A 23,780-nucleotide genomic window follows, 5' to 3' on the forward strand; every position below is an offset into this window, starting at 1 on the left:
TCGTTGCAGGATCATTTAGTAATCGCGAAAGCATTACGGAGATGATAGATAAACTCCAGTGGGAGACTGCAGAAGAGATGCTCAGTAGCTCGGTACGGGCTTTTGTTGAAGTTTTGAGAACATACCTTCTCTGAGGAGTCAAGCAATATATTGCTCCCTCCTACGTATATCTTGCGAAGAGACCATGAGGATAAAATCAGAGAGATTAGAGTCCACACAGAGGCATACCGACAATCCTTCTTTCCATGAACAATACGAGACTGGAATAGAAGGGAGAACCGATAGAGGTACTCAAGGTACCCTCCGCCACACACCGTCAGGTGGCTTGCGGAGTATGGATGTAGATGTAGATGTAGATGTGCGTGCCTTCTGGATTCTTCCCCCAGACATTAGTTTCTCAGAACTCCCCAGTTGGGAACTCGTGTTACAACATGTTCTCTGGCCTTAATTTATGTTAATTCCTTTGGTCTGAGCATTTCTTCTCAATAACTAATCCTTTCTTCTCTCCATTTTAGGTTTATACATCTTTCCTTTTCTGATCTATTTTTTGTCGTCCCCCTCCCACCTCTTTCACACACAATGCATTTAGCTTTTCACTCTTACTAACTTGTGCACAATGTTTTGGCAGTAATATGTTTCTTGCATATTACCCTGTCTTCCATCTTTAAGCTCTACGTGTACAAATTTTACCCAGTGCAATCCTTGACAATCAGTCTGTCCTTCTCATCTCATCCAGTAAGACTCCCCTGTCCCAGGGTTCTGGGTGACTTTTCCGAAATTTACCCATTTCCTAAACTTCACCAGTCCTCTTCCTTCGCCCCTTTTACTTCCTCTTCAACCCTTCTGCCAGAAGAAGGAGCCACTAGCTCCGAAAACTTGTGGACTAATACCTTTTGTCGTGTGTTTTCCTGGCACCGTTTGGTGATTAGACTTTTTTATCTATCTAATTACATTATATTTTCAAAAATTCATTCTTTTTGTTGATGTATTATTGTTTCTAGTATTACTAACTGTTAAACTCTGTGTTAAATTGAAGAAATCTTGAAACATGTTTGCTGTCATAATGCATTTAGTGTAACATATGAGGGATGCCCAGTCAGATGTAAGAGAAGACCTTACACCTTCGTTATCACTGTGAGAGGTACTTATATTATTGTGACGTCCCCTTATCTGCAGCCGAAGACCTGCTGCGGCGGCTGCAGCAGCAGAGTGCCGAACAGGATTCCCCTGTGACTTTCCGGAACGTCAACTGCTCGGCCCAGATGTTGCTGCTCTGCTCGTGGCGCACTGTTAAGGAGGTCTCGTTGCTGCTTGGGGACATCGCCGAGAGAGCGCCCGTGGCCTCAGGGTGAGTGGTTTGAGATTACAGAAGGTGACATTTACAGACATTGACAGATGTCTAGGTAAGTGACTGTGGAATTGTGTGTGTGTGTTTCTTTTTTAATCACACAATAGCAGAAAGACCTTTACCTGGTACAATTGTACGTAGAATATGCAAAATCACTCACCCCTCTTCTGGCAGCAATCTGCTGAAGGTCTTTGGAGAAATGAAGCAATGCTATACATGTGAAAACTGCGTGACACATTCCTCTTTTTAAGAAGGGTCATCAAAAGTATGCACAAACTGTAGCCCTGTTGAGTTTTAGAACACATCTCATGTGAGAAAAAAACATCCTCTGTGTGAATCAATATGACCTTTATGAGCAGTGATTGTGTGAAACCCAGATCACTCTCTTTGTTCATGAGGCATAGAATACAATAAATACTGTCACCCAGCTCTATGCTGTGTTCTTCATCTTCCGATAGGTGTCCAATACTGTTCTTTCCACAGTGGCACCTACGAACAAAATAGGAGTTATGGAATATTGAACTAGCTTTCTGATTAGATCAAAGAGTTCCTAGCAAACAGAACAAAACACATGATTTTTAATTAAGTTAAATCGTCCAGCATAAAAGTAACTTCAGGCACACACTGAGGAACTGTGTAGGACCGTGATTATATGTTAATGACCTAGGTCGATAACGCTAGAAGCTCACCGAGGCCGTACGTGGACAGTGCTATTTTATACGGAGAAGTCACAACATTAGAAAATTGTAGCTTTATACAAGAGTACATGCTGAAGATCAAGACTTGCTGCAAGGATTGCCAGTTTAGCCTCAACTTAAATAAATGTGACGTACTGCACCCAAATTTCCAGGAGGACTGGTTATTGTACAATTGAATTATACCAAACAAGCACCGGAAGCAGATTCATTTCCATTAAATATCAGGAACAATGCACACAGAGTGATTTAAAGTGAAACGACATGACAAAAGAATTTGTGGTGAAGGCAGTCTCAGAGCTTTCTACTTAAGGTTTCATCCAGCTCTTAGTCCCAAGAATAACTTGAGCCCGACAACTTCCCTGGAGGGCAGTAATCCGGTAAGTTTTTTTTCAAACACTTCGACAATTTACTGGTAAAATTTTCACAGTCAAAGTGTCTTTACTCTGAACACAGTCTGACTTCCCTTTCCTGCGTATTGACTGGTGAATGTTCACCCGAGAATCTCAAATTACCACCTTCAGAAAATAAATAAATAAATAAATAAATAAAAATGTGTAGTGCACCAATGACCTATCAAGGTGAGTCCTACAAATCCTCACCGGAGAACCAAAGTCTAGAAATCTACAGCCAAGAGTGTCACAGAACCGACGAAGCTTTCAGTTGAGACCCACCACTCAGCTCCAAGCCAAAGGACCCTGATCAACTGTGGGAACAATGCCGCAAATTGCAAGCTCCGCTTGCATCCTGTGCACGAGGCCACACAATCTATGTGTGCACTGTCTTAGACAAAATTAAGAAGAAATAAAAGTTATTGATCATTGAGTTTTTTTCTTTTGGTTTCTTGTAATAAAATGTTAACCTTCACTTTTTTACACTTCTTCTGAGAAAAAATTGTGGCAGTCCAACAAGTATTTCATTTATTTGCTGTCTCTAGTTGAAGCATTTGCACCTAGCACAAGATATAATTGTCTGGTAAACATAGTTGTTGAGGATATCCAAATGAATTGTTTGAAAAATGAAAGAACAATAATCATGAACATGTATTACACAGTTTGACTGATCATGTGAGCTTGTGTGCGGAAACAAAAGGAACATCCCATGACTTGTGATGTGAAACTGTTTCTTGGTCCTCCAGTCATCATCCCTGGAAGATGGTGGAAATAATATGCTCTGACCCTTAGAGAAAACAGCATATTCACAGACAGTTTATTTGTGTCACATGAAAAATCTGCTCGATAATAAAAGGACAGCTACCATCACAGTTTGGTATATAGTATCTTCAAATGGTGGGAGTCAACTTTTGTTACATATTTTTATGTGTCATCATTTAAATTGCCTAGTTTGAGGTGGATGTAATCTAGCAAGAGATACTTATCGAATGGTAATATATGAACACTGTAAACACACTTCTGTTGCAAATATAATAATGGGGAGTTACTGAGCACCCTACTGGGCCAACATGTGAATGTTATAGATGTGGAAGGAAAGAGGTACTCGGAGGAAATACCTCAGGAGGGATTTTTGGGTTTGAATAAAGTCTCCAGCTTTCAACAGTAGCCTCCACCATCAAAAGCTTGTGGTTTTATCCCAGTCTGACACATCAAGTTAACAGAGTGCTTTTTACCTTGGTGGGTACGCCATTGCAAGGGCTTCATAGAAAGACATTTTTATGAATGGAAATGGCAGTGTCAAATGGAAATTCTTTTGACTTTATTATTTTGTTGTTGTGACAAGATTTGGTGACTGGAGTCCGTGTAGTAGAACATTAATCGTGCACTTTATTGGTATACTTCTATCATTTCCATTTCTTTGCATTCTCTCTTCTCGTTATTCTCAGATATCGGCAAGAGCCATACCAGCCAGTTGTAACTTAGTTTATATGCTATTTGAACAAGAAGGAATTACAAAAAATCTTTTAGCTTAATCAAATAAGCAATGTCGGACTGGTTCAATAGTGAATCATAATTTCATATCACCTAAGAACTCCCGTTACAGTGGTGAGAGAGAAAAATGTGCTGAGTTTTTCATAATAATATTACCATCCTTGTATCTCTCTCTCTCTCTCTCTCTCTCTCTCTCTCTCTCTCTCTCTCTCTCTCTCTTTCCATAATTAAATGTGTGAAAATAAAATATTTCTTTCAGAATTAATTGGCTTGGTTGAAAATTTTATGACTAGGAATCTTCAAAATTATAAGTGCATCAGTTTCTGTTCATGCTGATAGAATGGACTTCATTAGGATAAAGCATGAAGGTTCTGTGTAGTAAATATAAAAGATAATTCTATCAGTGAGATGGCCACAATGACAACTGCACAAATTGTCACCAAACTGGCTAATTCTTCTCTCAAAAACTAACCAACTGATCTGTGATAGGAGCTACTAAAAAAAATAATAAGCATTCAGTATATAGTGAGCATGTTGTGGTATTCAAATAGCTTTCCCAAACTTTTCCAGCCGACGGTTGTTGTTGTCATGTATTTTCGGACACTTTTCTTCTAGGGTGGAGTGCTCGATCTATTTCGTTGTCAGTGTACCCATTTTTCTTGAAAGCCGTTCGCAAATGGCTTAATTCATCTAGCAAATAAATTGGCTCACAGATGTTATTAGCCCTATCCACTAAAGTTTTTTATGACTCCTATGACCGTATTGGGAAAGCTTTGGCCAAGTTTCAAGTGGAGACAATCTTTCGACCTACCAAGAAAATTAGTGAAAGTTTAAGATCGGTGAAAGACGTACGACACCCCTTAGCTACCCCAGGTGTGCATAAAATTCCGTGTAGCTGTGGCATGGTTTATATTGGAACAACTAAAAGGAGTGTTAATACCCGCCTAACGGAACACAAAAGGAACTGTAGATTGGGACAAATCGACAAATCGGCTGTAGTGGAACACGTTTTCAAAGACGGTGATAAGAAAATAAAATTTAGTGAGACAAACGTGATAGCTAGGACCTCACATCATTATACCCGCATGCATAGAGAAGCTATAGAGATCTACAAGCACGAAAATAATTTTAATAAAAAAGAAGAAGGATTAAAACTAGACAAGGTAAGGCGCTCAACTCTGTACCAACGAAGTGACTATCGATTACCTATAATCGAGAGAGATGGCACTAGCCAGAGAGAGTTTTAAAGTCGAAAGCACGTGATGAGTGGTGGCATTTAATTTTCTAGAACTTGTATTTCTTGTGATGTAATTTTAATTTATTGATCTGGTGGTGAGGCAACCAAATTTGAAAAACTAAGGTCTGTTAAAGTAGGTGTGATATTCTCATTACTCTAATAGTCTCCATTTGCAAAACATAACCTAAATTGTCCGTGACTGGGGTGCTGCTTCAGGCTGTCTACAACTACATTGTACTGTGCAAGCCACCTAACATTGTGTGGTGGTGGGTACTTTCGGTACCACTAACTGATCCCACCTTCCCTGTTCCATTCGTAAATGGTGTGTAGGAAGAATATTTGCCAATAAGCATCTATATTATCTCTAATTTCATATTACCTTGTCGTGGTCATTTTGTGAGATGTATGTGGGAGAAAGTAATATGTTGTCTATTTATTTGCAGTTTCAATAGTAAACCTCTCCGTGATGCACAATGCCTCTCTCGTAATGTCTACCACTGGACTCTGTAATGCTCTCATGCAGGTTAAATGAACGCATAGTGAAATACACCACTCTTCGTTGGATCTTCTCTTTGTCTTTTGTCAGTCCTACCCGACAAGGGTCCCGTATTGGTGAACAGTACTCAAGTATCAGTCAAACATGTACCTTGTAAGCCACTTCCTTTCTGGATGAGATATATATCCATAAGGTTCTTCCTATGAATCTCAGTCTGACATCTGCTTTTTATGGCTATTTGTTTTGTGTGGTCATTCCACTTACGGTTGCCCTGTATAGTTAGTCCAAGTTATTTTATGGTAGATAATATTTCCAGCAATTTCTCATCAATAGTGTAGTTGTAAGTAGTGGATTTCCTTTCCTATGTAAACGCAATATGTTACATTTATTTACAGTCAGGGTCAACTTCCAGAGCCTGCACTAGTCATCAATCACCAGTAGGTCATTCTGCATATCAATACTGTCTTCTGTTAGTGCTATTTTTTTTACAGACAACTGCATCATCTCCAAACAGTCTTAAAGAGCTTACAACACTTTCTATTAGATCTTTTATATGCATTGTAAACAATAACGGTCCTATCACACTTCCTTGGGGTATTCCAGAAATTACCATGACATCTCTCAGTTTTGTTCCGTTAAGAGTGATGTGTTGTGTTCTATCTGTGAGGAAGCCTTGATTCCAGTTGCTAATATGGTCAAAGACACGTTAAGCTCATATTTGTTTCATTAAATAACAGTGTGGGATGCCATCAGAAACTTTCCTGGAGTCAAGGATATGGCTTCAATCCGAGCGCCATTGTCTACAGCACTGTGAAACTCATGGAGGAACTGGGCGAGCTGAGTTTCATGGAATATCTCTCTCTGCAGAATCTGTGTGGATTTTCATAGAGGAGAATTTTGTTCGCCTAAACTTCATAGTTCTTGAGCATAAAAGATGTTCCATAATTCTACAACAGATTAACATCAAAGATATAGGTGAATAATTATGTCCATCTGTCTTAGGAACCACCCTGAAAATGAGAATGACCTGCACTTTGTTCTGGTCACTAGGTACCCTTCGTTGCATCAGCGATCTACGATAAACTGCTATTAGAAGGGGAGCAAGTGATTTTGCAAAATCTTTGTAGAATCTTATAGTTATCAGATGTGGTCCTGATGACTTACCACTACAAAATGATGGTAATTGCTTTTCTATTCTACAATTGATTATCTCATTATCTGCCTTCTCAACTTTGGTACAGTGATTGGAAGAAGGACAGTTTTATAATCTTCCATGGTGAAACAATTTCAGAAGACCAAATTCAGTACTTTGGCCTTCTCTCTGTTATCTTCCATTTTGGTATGGTATGATCACTTATTGAATGAATAGAACAGTTCAAACTGCCTATTGATTTTATAAAAGACCAAAACCTCTTCAGGATTTTTATTTACCTTGGTTGACAATATTTTATTATCAAAGAGATCCATCAATAGTGATTTCTGTCAATGGCTCACGGTCAAATGCCCTACAGGGCCACCACCTACCCATGGTGCTGCAATTGCATAAGAATTGTGCTTGCGTGTCATGGCACTCTTTAACAGACAGATGGACAGACATACAGTCAGTCAGATAATGTCTCAAAAAAACATTTTTTCATGTGATATAATAGCAAATTGTCAACTTTCAGATTTTTTCATCTACTGCTTCAGCAAAACATATTGCTTCTTGACAAATTTCATGATTCTAGATCAACGGAAACTACCCTATGGGTTTTGATGAGTGAGTTTTTTAATAATAAAATTTGTGACTTAAATGGCCTTATTGCTCACATTGATGTCAAAGCTTAAATTTTTTACACCAGCTGGGGATCATAAACTTTAGTATGTGGTATAAATTTTAACTAGATACATTTCCCCATTCTAGTTCTTAACAGTCTGACAGACTGACAAGCTGATGGAGAACAAACTGAACCTATAAGGGTTCTGATTTTATTGATTGAGGTATGGAACCATAAAATTGAGCTCCCTAATACCTACTTCTTGCTTCTTACCTCTTGATAATGTCATATAGATATGATTTTTGTGGTAGCTTAATTTGAAATGGATGCACTTTTAACTATATTTAATTAAATTCCTTATATAGTATTGTTTATAATTTAGCAAAAGAGGTCTACCAGTGTTAGATTATCCTACACCCTCAGGTAGGTTGTATGAAACTTTATGATCCTTAACCCTTGACTGGGCGGACTGTTTTTTGTAACGCAAGTGGACGTGCGGCACGCTTTGTACACACGTAAAGAATAACTCCTTTGTGTTACTAAAGTAAACATGGATTAGCAAAAGCACAGTTTCATCTAGTTTAGTTAAACAATGATAAAATATATTTACTTATTATTACCTAAATCACTGTTTCATTGAACAATAATAAAATAAACTTTCATCACATCTCTCTGATGCAGCATACCGGTGTTACCCACAGTAACAACACAGTCGAAGTATTGAACTGTGCAGTTGCATCAGATCATAGCCAACAGCTTATTTGACTCGCAAGCTACGGGTGGGCAGTGGTGTGTGTCTGGTAGTGCCGCAGAGGGTGCACGGTCTGAGCATTTGTGATGTGTGTAAAAATGGTTTGAGATTTTTTGATACTCCAAATCATTTATCCCCGTATTTTGTGCACGTCTTCTCTGTCATCGTGAGAATTTGTTCGGGCTACACTCAGGGAATCGGCCGAGGGCGGGCTCGTGAAGGAAGCACAGCTGCTGGCGATCGGCGCACACCTGACGAAGCTGCTCTCCGAGACGAAGCACCGCGGCGCGTTCGAGCAGGCATACGTCGGCTTCAGCAGTCTGTGCCGGCGGCTGTGGAGTGGCGAGCCACGCAGTGAGGGCGGGGACGGGCTGCACCGGTTGCCGCCACAGTGGCTGCGGCAGCTGCTCACCGACGTCCGCGAGGGGGCAGGCGACGCCACGCGCCGCAGTGCTGGGCTGCCCTTCATGGTGCAGGTAGGCAGGAAGGCTTCGGCTGTAGACCTCTTGCATTTCTTAATACCGGCTGCCTCTACGGGGACACCCATGAATCTTCATTAAAAATTTAACTGTCATATTTCGCTTGTGTTCCTTTTTGTTTAGAATGTGGAATTCTATATAGTTCACAATATCACTCAAGACATCCCATTTTTTTGTGCTGCCAGTTAACCATTTTGGTCACTTCATACAGGACTGGAGATAGTATATCATTGCATATCTACTGCATTTACATCAGGATGTCACACTTTCCTTGTGAATTGTATGCGTCATTCAGATTCAGAAATAATTAAGTGATTGTGTTTTTACCTTCTGTTGTTTTCTCAGTTTTCAAAGAATTAGTTTCTCAGTTGCCTGCATTAATGCTTAACAATTTCTCATTTGATGTTCTTTCAGAAACGAGAGCTAGACTCGTACTAACTATGTATACAAACATATGGGAATGGAGTTTTCTAAGATTCCCCTCAGCACTCCGAGGGAAATCAGTAATTCTGTGTGGCACCTGCTGTGATGTCGGGATTTTTGCTGACTGATTCTGCCCACTGCTTGTCATCCAAACAAAATAAAAAACACAAAACAACTATCACAGTTGTAAAATTTTGTTTATGTAGTGGTCCACAGCCTCAGCGTGTTTTGTGAATGAAAACATGTTCCGAGTAGGGTGTGTTATTTTTTAAATATCTATTGCGATTAGCCAATTTTGACGTTTGGTAATTTTCAAGCAGATGTCTTAAGCTTCCAGCTTCAGGTCAGTAGATTTAACTGTGTACCATGGTATATTGTTTTTTCGCCAACTACACACAGATGTAAGATGTATTCCTCTTGACATGTACCAGTAATACATTATAATGTAAAATGAAGCTGGAAGCTTAAGATGGATGCTTGAAAATGACCAAACGTCAAAACTGGCCAGTCGCATAGATAATAAAAAAATAATACAGCCTACCTGGACCATGTTTTCATTCACAAGACTATCAGAAGATATAAAATATATTGTCTGAGTGTGGACTACATGCACATTGAAATTTCCTGGCAGATTAAAACTGTGTGCCAGACCGAGACTCGAACTCGGAATGTAGGAGACGAGGTACTGGTGGAATTACTGCTGTGAGGACGGGGCGTGAGTCATTCTTGGGTAGCTCAGTTGGTAGAGCACTTCCCCTCAAAAGTCCCGAGTTCGTGTCTCAGTCAGGCACAATGTTTTAATCTGCCAGGAAGTTTTATATCAGCACACACTCCGCTGCAGAGTGAAAATCTCATTCTACTTGCACATTTTTGTTCATTTCAGTTATTATTAAATTGGACGATACAATTACCTCAACACAGGCTCAGTTATTTATAGACAATTGGCGCACAGAAATTTTCACAGTTTTCAATGCACGTGGGAAGTTTCCTAAAATTTAATTCTGCCAAACTCCGTACTGTCTCGACACGCCTCCCCCACTATGTACAGGCGCTGGTCAGCACGGAGGCGCAGGCACGCGGCTGCGGTGCCCGCAGCTTCCAGGACTCGATGGACATCCTGCTGGGACTTGCACTGGATGACGGCTCTGTCCCGGAGGCGCGGACACACGCTCTCAACATCCTGCGGGCGCTGTTCCGCAACTCGCAGCTCGGGGAGCTGGTCACGCCGCACGTCACGTCGGGCTTCGAGGCAGCCCTCGGTGCCTTCCACAGCGGTGACTGGGCTGTAAGTTCTCCGGTCCCCGTCTGTTGTGCTTTCAACCCTGCTAAGGGATCTCTGGTCGTGGCACAGTAGTTACTAAATAAATCTAGTGTTGCATAATGCAGCTTGTCTTCACATTAACATTTGCAACAAACTTCACTGTACGATTAGACAGCTGTACATATTCTTTATTAGAAAAGGGTTTCAGTCTACCATAAGGTCATCTTTAGAATATATACTGGGTGCCCCAGGAGAAATGGTCAATATTCCTGGATATGACAGGAATATTCATTTGAATTAAGGAACATCAAATGCACAAATGCCCTATTCAGAATGGTTTCCGCAATAGAACACATTTATTGTAAATTTGCTTTTGGGCTTGTGGCATGCAGATATGTGTCTTAACCACCCTCTTTGATGTTTTATTCTAGCCTGACCCGTCTTGTTGCTTTCAGCCTCTTTGCTCGGGATGTCTTTCTGCCATTAAGCTAGTCCACTGAACTTGCAACTGTGTGCGGTGTGTTGTGAGTGAAGTAGTGTGAGGGATTGAGAGGGTATCAGCAACAAGCATTGGTTAACTCTTGTTTGTATGTGTCACGCATCTGTACTAATGAAGAATATGCAGAAACGGTGTATATTTACAGCCTCTGTATTGGTTGTGCTTCTGCTGCTGTTGAAGAATATGATATTGCATAGAGATGTAATGTTAAAAAAACAAATTTTTATTTTGATACTTTCTAAAACACGTTGTAATGTTTACTGTATGTTGTACATATGTATATGTGTAACCTCACGGTGTATTCAATATTGTGAAAAATAAATAACAGTATATATTTCAATATTGTGGGGAAAAAATAACAATATACATTAAATGTATTCTATCTTGGAAACCACTCAGAGTAGGGCATATATCCATGAGAAGCCTGTGTGCTTCAAATGATCATTCATGTCATATCCTTGAATACTGACTGTTCCTACTATACAAGAATTACAGTTCTGTAATCATACAGTGACGTTTCTTCAATACCTGCAAGCTGTCCATCGCTGCCTACACAAAATATGATTGTTAATCTGTGTGTTTGCTTCTTCGTGTTAACCTCACTGCACTAAAACATTTTGTTTCTGGCATTTTATACGAGTTTCTCCCCTGTTTCAAACTTTCGTTTCTATGCAGTCACTTAAGACAAGTGCCCACGAGATTCTTCCAAAAAGAAAATAATTGTTTCTTCGCCCACATTTTCCCCAATCCAACATTGTTGTCGACTGGACACTGTTCCCTAATCTTAATGCTGGTGGGATTCGGGCTGTGTGAAAGTACAAGTTAATTCCCTCAAAAAAGAGAAAACAGCAGCCAGCCAGTGTTATTTATAAAAAAAAGTCCCATTTCATAAATAGTATTATTAACATTACCAGTTGACATTTTTAATTTGTTCTAAATATTAACCTGCATAAACCCTAGATTGGATTCCCTCCTTGATTTTTATTATTTATTCTTTCTTCTGCCATATGATATTTTTAGTCTGTGAACATGCGGTCAAACCATTTAATGAAATAATATAATTATTATTGTTTTTAAAGCTGCTGCAAGCTATTTATCAGAAGGAAAGTTATTTTTTCACTAAGTCAGACCTGAGGCGAATTGTCTGGAGTCAGTGATCAGTCACTGGATTCAATCGGGTTGTTGGATATAGCATTTTGGGGATAGCTGGTGTGACTACTCAATACCAGAAACTGATAGTGACTATAAATCGTGATGGAATTGAGTTAGTAGCATGCTCACTGTACACTTCTGCATTCACAGAACACCTTTGTTTTTTGCACAACTTATAGAGGGAGCAGTTGAATAAAGAGCAATCTCATTTGCAGTATATAGGACGTCACACTGGCAGAAATTTTGAAGGATACACCATGAAGTGCCAGTCTCATACATTTATGAAACTTTGTGGAGGTGTTCATCGTACAGCAGGTATTAGATGATTTCATTCTGAACTGATGCCCGGCATCAGCTTCAGTGTGATGTGTGACCTCTACACACCTGCTGAACATCGCCCTTAGGAATTTATTGCCATACTTGAAACAAAGCTGTCTCACCTACATCTACACGACTTCTCTGCAGTTCACACTTAAGTCCCCGGCAGAGGGTTTATCGAATCACTCCACAATGATTTTTCACTCTTCAGCAGAATGTGCACAGATATCAAACCTGCTAGTAAATTAAAACTATTTGCTAGAATGGGACTTGAACCCAGGACCCTTGCCTGTGATGGGCAAGTGCTCTACTGACTGAGGTACGTGAGCACAACTCGTGGTCCATCCTCACAGCATTACTTCTGCCAGTAACTCATCTCTTACCTTCCAAAACTCGCAGAAGTTCTCCTCTGTAACTTACCAGACTAGCACTCTTGGAAGAAAGCATACTGCAAAGACATGGTTTATCAGCACCCTGGTGTATTGATTCCAGAATGAATTTTCACTCAGCAGAGGAGTGTGCACTTATATGAAACTTCCTGGCAGATTAAAACTGTGTGCTGGTCTAAGATTCGACTTGAGGTGTTTTAATCGACATGCCTCATGGACACACAAGTACTGCAACAGCAGTCTGGTGGCACTCGGTTAAAGTGGTCATGATGTAACACTCACTCTCCATTTCTGTCAGTGCGTATCCATTAATATACAGAAACAGTGACAGAAACTGGCAAGTCCAGTGGAAAAAACAATTTCCTGAAAAGCAAAACAGGGAAGGAAGTGGATAAAGCTCTACAAAACAATCAAATGACCAACAATGATGTGAGTTCTCCAATGTCCCCAGCAGTGGCCAACTTCTTAATGCATCATTTTGAGAAAGCCCTTCTATTTGAACCGAGCGAGGTGGCGCAGTGGTTAGCACACTGGACTCGCATTCGGGAGGACGACGGTTCAATCCCGTCTCCAGCCATCCTGATTTAGGTTTTCCGTGATTTCCCTAAATCGTTTCAGGCAAATGCCGGGATGGTTCCTTTGAAAGGGCACGGCCGATTTCCTTCCCCGTCCTTCCCTAACCCCGAGCTTGCGCTCCGTTTCTAATGACCTCATTGTTGATGGGACGTTAAAAAAAACACTAACTCACTAACCTTCTATTTGATTCATTTTGCCGTTCTTCACTTTGTCGATATGTTGACGACACAGATACAGTCTGGACATTGGTGTTGAAGATCTGGAGCTGTTCGTTGATCCCATGCAAAATGTGCATCCGAAAACTTGGTTCACTGTCGAGACAGAGAGAGAGAGAGAGAGAGGGAAAGTGCCAATTTTAGATGTTTCGGTCTAACAAAATGGGCAGCTCGGCCACACCGTATACCGTGAGCATACATATGCGCTCGGCGTGCAGGCATTTCACTGCCCAGTCCAGAAGAGAGCCATTTTAAATATGTTGCTACACACAACTACAACTGTTTGTGACAAGGACAACCAGCTTTCTGAGATGATCCTCTGAAATACATGTTCTGAAAGAATGAATATTGGGTTCCACACATGAAGTTAGTGCTTTCTGAGAAGCATAAACAGAAAACATCAAACAATTGTGTGACGATTTATCTATTGCACTTCCTTCTTTCGCTGCCGTGCAATATTTACAGCCCACGATGGATCTCAGTGAGTAGCTGCACTTTAATTATAAACAACTGGCATAGGAAAGGCTGAGACTTGTGTAAAGCATGTATATGTGAGCAGGCTCCCCTAATAGCCAGAACGTAGTGGAAACAATGAACACCAGGCACAGGAATGCCTGAATGACGACTGTGATCCATTTGCGACACGTCACTCCTTCCGGTCCACTCAGTGTTTCCCCCTCCTTAGTTGTGGCTGCTCCCTTTTGCCATGCCTCTCCCAGTTTAGAGCTCAGACAGGTTTATTTTCCTCTTCACCACATGTAGATATATTTTCTTGTATCTTTTGTCTCCTGTCTTTTCCTTCATTCTGTCAAACCAGTGTAAAAGGCAGAAATACTGAATAATAATGAGAATTACTGTCATAGTTTTATGTTTTTCTTACATCAACCATCTTCCATGTATCTGGTATATTCCCATTTTATCTTGAAGCCTGACTTGTTTCCTGTCTTGTATATATTGCAATGTTGTGCTCACTTTCTTCAGGATGAAGCTTTAGCTTATTTTCCCTACTTCACTAAACTCTTAACAAATGAGAGATGTTCAATAAACACTGTCCCTCATTTTTGAAAACTTTATTTCAGACGTTTTTATTTGTAAACTTTTGTCGTCTTCAGTATACTCACCACCCAGTGTGATGCAACAGTCCCACATCCATTGCCACTCCTGGAAGACACTTCAAAGTCTCCTCTGACACTTCCATTTAATTATCAGAAAGACATCCGGCTAGGTCCTTTTTGGCATTAGGATAGTGAAAAAGTCACACAGCCCCGAATATGTAGAAAAGCATTTTCTGATCGAAAACTATCACATGTTGGGCAGTGGGATACCCGGAATTATCGTGATGAAGCTTTCACCACCCAACGGTTTCTTTCCTCTCCTTTGGGTTGTGATGCTTCATCAGTGGACCCTGGACCTGCTTGTAGTAGACAGCAGTGACTGTGGAAGCTTTTGGAATAGTACGAGTGCACACCATGCCTTTGTAATGAGAAAATGTAATGACCACGGCCTTGGCGATGGGGGAGGTACTTCACACAAGCGCAGCACACCTCACGCACCTTGACCGCCAGCTCTGGCAGCTCAGACCTGAATTATTCCTATTAGCTATGAATTGCATGAAAATAGATTAAAGTTTGATGCAGACTTACAAAATGAAAAAAAAAAAAAAAAAAAGATATACGTCATTAATCCTGTTCAGTCTCTGGAAGTAAAAATTTGTTTTATTTTGGTGCAGTTATTAATTAAGAATAAAAATGTGATTTTTAATAAAAATATTGAGTATCTATTAACATTTCCATTTGATAATAAATATAGAATCTAAATAAAAATAAAAATAACATACATTGCCACAGCAAGAATCAAACCAGAGACTTTAATTAAAAGACGCACTGAGCTACCAGTACCTGTGTCAAAACAGTCAAAATGTTTTGTGTGTAATAGTGCTCTGGTATCTCAAAAACTTTGAGGATGACCGTTTTTGAGTGGTTTTGAGAATTTCATCACACTTTTTTAATGACATCCTATCCGGGCACTGAAATTCAAACCTTATAAGTATGAACAGCACCAAAGAGGGCCAGTCGATAAGGTCTCCTCCCATGTGGAAGTTTTATAGCTGCCAAAATATACTGCACAGCCACTTCGAAGTCTAGCATGTAGTTTCCTCAGACACCAATATGTGACTTCTTTACTCACTGCACTTGATTCAGAAAGCTGGTGCCACACTTTATTCAACATCTCTCATACCAGCTTACTAAGAAAAGTGACCATTGCTTTCTGACATCGGATGCCGTTGCTTGCAGATGTAGAAGTATCACCTAACTAATGCTGATTAACAGCACAAACACCACAGTGGCAAAGGGGTGCGTAGGTGTGCTTGGATCTGTGGTGATGGGCGGTGATTGTTGTGGTGGTGGTGGTGGTGGTGGTGGTGGTGGTGGTTTGGGTGTCGGTGGTTGTTTCGGTGCTAACCCAGGGTCAGGGGTGGTGTGTAAGCGTGAGAGCAGCTCGAGATGTTGTGACTGTCACAGCAGTCTTCTGGCAGGTGCGCAACTCGGGGACGCTGCTGTTCGCCGCCCTGATGACGAGGGTGTTCGGGGTGCAGCGCACGAGGGGCTGTGGCCGCCGGCCGAGTGCGCGCAACCGAATGACGGGCCGCGTGTTCTTCCAGCGCTTCCCCAGGCTGTACGACGTGCTGCTGCGCGAGGCGGACCGCCCGGGTCGCGACGCCTTCTGCCTCTCCCTGGAGGCGGCCCGAGGCCCGGGGGCTGCCAGCAAGGGGCGGCGGCAGGGCTGCGGGGCGGAGACCCCCGCACTGCTGCTGCTGCTCGCCCGCCTCTACCCGTCCTCACTGGAGGGCACCGACTCCAACCTGCAGGTGGGTACCTCGAAATCCTGCAAACCGGTCAGATTGCGAGCTATGCGTGTGTCATTTGTTTGTTAGCATGACTCTATGAATTAATGTAGTAGTTTATTTATTATGGGACCTGCAACGTATGTTATGCCACAGTAGGACATTTTTCAGTGAATTAGAAGACAGTAGGCTGCTTTAGGGTTGGAACTTTAATAGTGGCAACTATTTATTTACAGCTCGTACAAAATAGATACGTGTTTCAAAGTTTTACTGACCTTCAAGGTAGTCACTGGCATTGTGTAAAACTGATTGCCAGTGCTGTGGAAATCGTAGGATACTCTTAGCTGTGCCAGTTTTGTTGACAGTTCGAGCGGTGTGGTCTATTGCCTGACGAATTTGTAGCAGGTCTGAAGTGAATGTCTTGAAGTGTTTCCTTCAGTTTAGAAAACGAGTTGAACTCACGAGGGCTTAAATCGGGAGTGCAGTAGGTGGTATAGCACTTAGCAGCCCCGTAAGTCAAACAAATCAGTAACAGCTTGCACTGTATGTGCTTGAGCGCTGTCCTGCAAAATGATGGTCAGGTCCTGCAGAAAGTGTCATCACTTCTGTTTCTAAGCTGGTCGGAGGTTGTGTTCCATAAATGAACAGCGTAGAGACAGAAATGATGACAATTTCTGCAGGACCTGACCATCATTTTGCAGGACAATGTTCAAGCATGTACGGAGAATGCTCTCACTGGTTTGACTGATCATGTGAAGATTAATTGAACTCTTTATTTCTGAAAAGAAATTAAGTCAACTTAACCTCACTTCATTCTTGTGCTTCCTTCGCCTCCTACATACAAGTACTTCTCTCGCTGTTAGTACTCGCAGAATGCAAGCCGAGTAACGTCCTCCTGTTACTTAGTACTGATGCTCTCAAAGTCTGCGACCAAAGTGGGAGCCGACCAGTGATAGGTGGACGGTTAAATCAACGATGAATTCTTCTCGGGTTATCAGCCGAGTGGTGGCGTCGTCTTGTCGAAATGTTTCAGTGAGTTTCGTACTTGCATGTGGAAGTGATGGCAGTTGTCAGTATGCAGCTACTGCTGGTGTTTAGTGAGTTTAATGTGGACAGAGAGGTGGAGGTCAACATCCAGGAATGTGGTGCATCAGGTAGAGGGGGGCCAGATATAGAGGTTATGGAGGAATGTGGGAAAGGTGTCTTAGCCCTGAGTCCAGATCATGAGATATCATTAATGAATCTAAACCAGACACGGGGTTGGGAGTTTTGGGAGGCTAGGAAAGTTTCTCCAGATGAACCATAAATAGGTACCATACGAGGGTGCCTTACGGGCACCCACAGCTGTGCCGTGGATTTATTTGTAAACCTTCCCTTCACAGGAAAAGTTGTTGTGGCTTAGAATGTAGTTGGTAATGTGTATAAGCAATGCGTTGGTGGGTTTGGAGTTTGGAGGATATTGGGAGAGGTAGTGTTCGATAGTATGAAGGCCCCGGCCATGAGGGATACTGGAGCAGAGGGAGATGACATCAACAGTGACTAGTAGGGATCCAGGAGGTAAAGGGATGGGGATGGTCGAAAGTCAGTGAAGGAAGTAGTTAGTATCTTCGATGTGGGAGACTGGGTTTCGGGCAGTTGGTTGGAGATGTTGACCAACAAGAGAAAATCTGTCAGTCGGAGCACAATAGCCAGCTAGAATGTGGTGACAAGGCTTTTTTGGTTTGTGGATTTTGGGGAGTGTGTGCAGGGTGTTCTTTGGGTGAGGAGGGAACAGACTCAGGTGAGAGGTTCTGGAGAGTGTGTGGCATTCAGTAGGGATTGGAGGTTAAGCCAGACTTCTGGGATGCGATCACTCTGGCAGAGCTTGTAGGTTGAAGAGTCAGATAGCTGTTAAAGGCCTTCTGTCAGGTAATCACTGACTCATCACAATAGTTGTGGAGCCTCTATCTACAGGGAGGATGATTAGCTCTAGGTGGCACCTTCCTATGCCATCCTGTTTATGGACCGTATAGAGGAAACCTTCCTAGCCTCTCAGAATTCCCAGCCCCTAGTATGATTCAGGTTCATTAAAACACCTTATCTGCCATCCATTTCATCTGGTCCTCATGTACGTAATGCGCCACCTCCCTGAATATTAACCTCCAACTCTCTGATGGCTCCATCCTCACCTCTGTCCACATTAATCTTGCTAACCACCAACACTATACGCATTTTGACATATATCATACCTTCCACACCAAAAAATCCCTTAAGTACAGACTAGCATGTGCCTGCAGTAACGAGAACTCCCTTGCAGGCCTCACAAAGACCTTCACAGACAGGCAATACCTCTCCCCCCCTCACCCCCTGCCCCCCCCCCCCTCCCCCACAACTGTGTCTGTGTCTGCAAACAGGTTCGCCATGCTGTATCCTCACACTCTCCCAATCCTACGACTACCCCCAAGAATCGGTTACAAAGTGGCACCCCTGCCCTATTTGTCATCCAGTATCACACTGAACTGGAACAACTGAACCATGTTCTTCCCCAGGGCTATTATTATCTTTCATCCTGCACTGAAATGAGGGACATCCTATCCAAAATACTTCCCACCCCACCTAAAGTGATGTTCCTTCGCCCACCCAATCTACGTAACATCCTAGTCCATCACTATTTCAGTCCTAACCCCTTGCCACAGGAATCGTATCCCACTAGCAGACCAAGGTGCATACCAACCCAGAGCTCCCACCCAGCATTTCCTTCTCCGTCAGAAGCCAGACCACCTGTGCAAGCAGGCGTGTCATATACCAACTTTGCTGCAAACACTGCACAGCCTTTTATGTTGGTACGTCTACCAACCAGCTATCAACCAGGATGAATGGCCACTGCCAAACTGTTGTCAAGAACAAAGTTGACTCCCCTGTGGTACAACATGCAACTGAACACAATGTGCTCAGTTTCAATGGCTGCTTGACAAGCAAGCTGGATCCTTCCCTCTACCATCGGACGGGAGTTATCCTTACAACACATCCCCTGCTTCTGTAGTCATCCTGGCATCAGCCTCCGGTAACTTTCTGTCCACACACCCTCCACACAACAGTTTATGCTTCCTCCACGCTGTAACTCCGTCCCAGTTCATACCACCACACCTAACCTTCATCCCACATACCACCAGCTGCTACAGTCATGCCAGCCAGCCCCATGTACCTGCCACGCATCTCTCTGAGCCGCTAGGCACCAATCTGTAGTCCCTCGCCTTGTCTTCCTCCTACCTCTACCTCTACCTCTACCTATGACACCCGACACTATCTCCATCACAACCAGTCCACTGCTACCAAAGATCATTGGCACCATTTGAGGCATTGGTGTGTGTGTGTGTGTGTGTGTGTGTGTGTGTGTGTGTGTGTGTGTGTGTGTGTGTGTGTGTGTGGGCGCGCGCGCGTTCGTTCGTGATGTTACTCGAGCTCGTCAGAGGATAAAAATCCGAATCTAGCAAGTTCCCTTCCTTTTGTGTGTGCCTATTGACAACTCTGTGATTCTGCTTTTCAGGGAGTCGTCTTATTTAATCCTCAAGTATTTACACTCTTCAAGAACTTTCCTACAACATTATTTTGCATTTGCTGTTGTAATTTTTCATTTATTTTATTAATGTTGTATATTCGGGGGATGTTCAGTAAGATATATTCGAGGGATGTTCAGTAAGTAATGCAACACTTTTTTTTTCTGTGCCAATTTTGGTTGAAAAACTATGGAATTTGCTGTGGGACATATTGGAATATTTATTCCTGCTTCGGGGATACAGTTTCATAGAGTTCCAATAGGTGGAAGCACTATACATAACCTTCAAAACGGCATCTGTAATGAAGGTGCATTCCAAGCAGAGAACTGTCATTGAGTTTCTTTTGGTTGAAAACCATTGTGCCACAGTATTCGTAGGTGCATGCAGAATGTCTGTGGAGACCTAGCAGTGAGCAAAAGAACAGTGAGTCATTGGGTGAGGTGTCTGTCACCATTGCAACAAGGTCACACAAACCTGTCCAATCTCCCTGCATGCTTGCTAGCCGCACACAGTAGTGGCTTGCCAACACGTATGCCCACATGCATACCTGGGCACCATAATGGTTCTGTCGGCAACAGCAAACATTTTTCCATGAAGAAAACTGGCTTGTCTCTCAGTGGTATAAATGTATTAACACTTATGGTGACTTACTTTTTCTCTGTGTGTCTCATTTTCATTTAATTGTTCCTTACAGTTAATTCTTTTATGGTTGTTGACACATAATTGAAAATTTATTCTCTGAATAATGGATGCCTTTCAGGACCAAAGTAACTGACATTAGATATTTATATATAATATTCAATTATCTAGTATTTATTCCATGTAATGAGCTGTTGGTTTGAAGAAGAGATACATTAATAACGTCAGAGTTTCATTAAAAAATAAATATACTGGGAAGTATTAGTTCCAGATCCTTGAGCAGGCTTCTCCAGGCTATTCTTGAGTTCACACCACAACTAATTCATACAACACACATTAGGACTCACAAATCTTGAACTTTGTTGGATGAGTTACACTGAAGAAATGAGAGAATGACATTATGAGATGAAACTAAACAAAGTGCTCCTGTTGTTTTGTGTCGCTTGTGTCTGACAATATCTGTATCCCAAATAAAGGTTTGCTTAGGTGCTTCAGCAGTTCTGTGGTATATTCCTCCCTGTCAAATTTTTTGTCAAGCTGTAATGCCAACATTTTAACATGGGCAATAACTCGTATCTGCTTGTCATCATATTTTAGGCATATACTGGAGGGAAACCTCATAAAAATTCTGAAGTGCATATAATGTTTTTTTAGGGTTCCATATCTCAATCTCTAAAAATGGAACTCTGTTGTCTGTGTGTCTGTCCAACTGTTTAAACCCCCTTTTCTCAGGAATGGATAGAAGTATCAAGTTGAAATTTATTTTGTGTCCACAGTCCCTTAGTTGTGTAAAAAACTGTACCTTTTAAGTCAGTGCAATCAATAGATACAGCAATTTATGTCACATATTTTGAAATTAAGTTTGAATGGAGCCCTCAGAACATGAGTCCTGCTTACACTTCCTGATTTTGTGACACAGAATTGGCTAGGAACCATTAATTAATTTTTGTGATAACTTTAACTGACTTTTCTAACACCATATGTGATATGCTATTTATTAAAATGTTCATATTATCTGCAAGCAAAACATACTTAGCATCTGGTAATGTTACTGATGAAAGGCCATGAATGCACTCAATAAAATGTGTGTACACTGTACAAGGCGTCATTTGTAAGCACGACAGTGTTTTCAGTTGCATCGGTCACTCGACTCCTCAGCTATGTAGTCAGTTACAAAATTGGTTACTGTTCAGAAAAACATTTACGGCAGATTTACCTTGATTAATAAATAGTAAGTTATGATTTTTGTATTATTTATACCTAACACTGGCCACAGTACATAATGTAGCTCCTTGTGAAGTGCACAAATATTGCCATTCACATTGCTATGGATATCCATTCGTGCCCCCAGAATAGTTACTCTTTCGAGCCAAGTCCTAGGCTGACACTAAAAAATTAGGTGCACTTATTCTCTCTCTGCAGCTGCCATTTCAGCAGAGTGTAGAGAAGAGCTTCTATTTCAAAAGTACTAGGTGTGTCCTTTTTAGTAAGCATCATTTTTAAATAAAACAAACACAAGTGAATTTTTATAAACTGCTTCAGTGCGTGTGCCTCAGTTTACTTTTCAGTATAAGTTCCACCAATAATGAGACACTTACCATAACAAACAAACAACTTTAGAATTCATTGTGTAAAGTTCTGGCAGTGTGTAAACAGTTTAGTATTAAAAGTGGGAATTCATTGGACAGCGGTGGTGTCAGATCAACAACAGGAATGCAGGTGAGACTGAAAACTGTGCTAACTTTCGGACAAATCCTATCTCGAGCTATATTCTGATTAAAATTACTTGATAGTTTACACTTCACCTGTTGGTGCTGGCTTCCTCCAATCAGAGTGCTCAACATCGTGCCCAAACCATTCGCTGTAGCCAAACTGCCATGGCAATTGATCAATCCACTTTCATAGTATGAAGGCTTTCACGACCGGATGACATATCTTCTGGTAAACCTTCCGGGATGTAAGGTCGTGGTCCATGTAACTCTTCAGCTCCTAACGTTTCGTCCAGAGCTACGCTGGACATCTTCATAGGGGTGTTTCTCCTCCGGTGAGTCTTGCCGGCAAGACTCACCGGAGGAGAAACACCCCTCTGAAGATGTCCAGCGTAGCTCTGGACGAAACGTTAGGAGCTGAAGAGTTTCATGGACGACGACCTTACATCCCGGAAGGTTTACCAGAAGATATAATCCACTTTCAGTTCCTTGTTCAGCATTATTTCTTGATGTGTCTGGATCCTGAATCATATTTCATCACAGATGATAACCAAGCCAAAAAAAAACACACACACACACACTGAGTCAATGATGTTAATGAAATATATGTTTCACACTCAGCACTAACTAACGCTACTCGATAATTCTGCGCAACATGCATTTCAGCCGCACATACAGTTAGCATTATTACCAAGATTAGCCTTGCAGAAAATTATGTGAAGTTGAATTTTTGAAGGCTGCAATTCATCATTGCAACTGGGTGACCACAGTCACAAATATATTAGCTTAGTTCGTTGTTGTAGCTATCAGCTTAGTTCACTGTTGTAGCATAGTGCAATGGATAGTGTATTAACCTGCTGTGTTGAAGCTTGTAGCTCCGAATCTCGTCAAATGCAGTGATTTTTTCTTTCTTTCTAAATCTAATCAAAAGATTTTGATTATTATTTTTATTCAGTTAATTGATTTAAATGTAATTTTTTTCTAATTCTTTGCCACCTAATTTTCATCATTATACTGACTTTTTTATTTGTTCTTTTTCACCTATAATCAGTAACCAAATGTGAACTAGGACTGCTTATCAATTGGTAATGTGGCAGCTCATGAAGCTGGTGTGATGATACTTTCAGGTAACCAACAATAGTGAGAAATTGCAGTTTGTTTTTAGCATCGAAATGATTTTTTTCTGTTTTGAATTTGCTCCTTGGTTAGCTTTAATCGCCGTGAACAAAGCGATTGTGATTTCTGCTGCCACAGATTGTTGATTGCTGTTTTCTCAGGTACACAGCATATCACGAGGTTGAGGTTAGCTGAGGGCACGAGTTTAAATTCAGGGACACAAAATGCATCGCCCATTGACCACTTAAAATCAGCTGTCGACAGAAAATCTCGTGTGTCCCAACATACCTCGCAGCAGCCATTTTCAACATTGTCCTGTGTTACACATTAACAGTATTTGTGAAGTGACCCACCATGTATGTATGTTTTCACACATAACTGAGCAGTAGCAGGCAATGTGACAAAACTGTCGTGGCAAGTGACAGACATCAACTACCAAGGAATTTTAATCGG

The 23,780-nt window shown here is 41.5% G+C and overlaps 1 protein-coding gene across 1 annotated transcript in view; it reads left to right on the plus strand.

Moving 5' to 3' along the window:
* The window catches only part of LOC126424664 (thyroid adenoma-associated protein homolog), a 249,010-nt gene that overhangs the window by 157,484 nt on the left and 67,746 nt on the right, over positions 1-23,780 (plus strand). The window contains 4 exon segments of the mRNA XM_050087394.1: positions 1,177-1,352; positions 8,377-8,646; positions 10,121-10,357; positions 16,019-16,351. Coding sequence (XP_049943351.1) covers positions 1,177-1,352; positions 8,377-8,646; positions 10,121-10,357; positions 16,019-16,351 — 1,016 coding nt within the window.

Source organism: Schistocerca serialis, chromosome 10 (assembly GCF_023864345.2).
Source record: "Schistocerca serialis cubense isolate TAMUIC-IGC-003099 chromosome 10, iqSchSeri2.2, whole genome shotgun sequence".
In the NCBI taxonomy this organism is placed as follows: Eukaryota; Metazoa; Arthropoda; class Insecta; order Orthoptera; family Acrididae; genus Schistocerca; species Schistocerca serialis.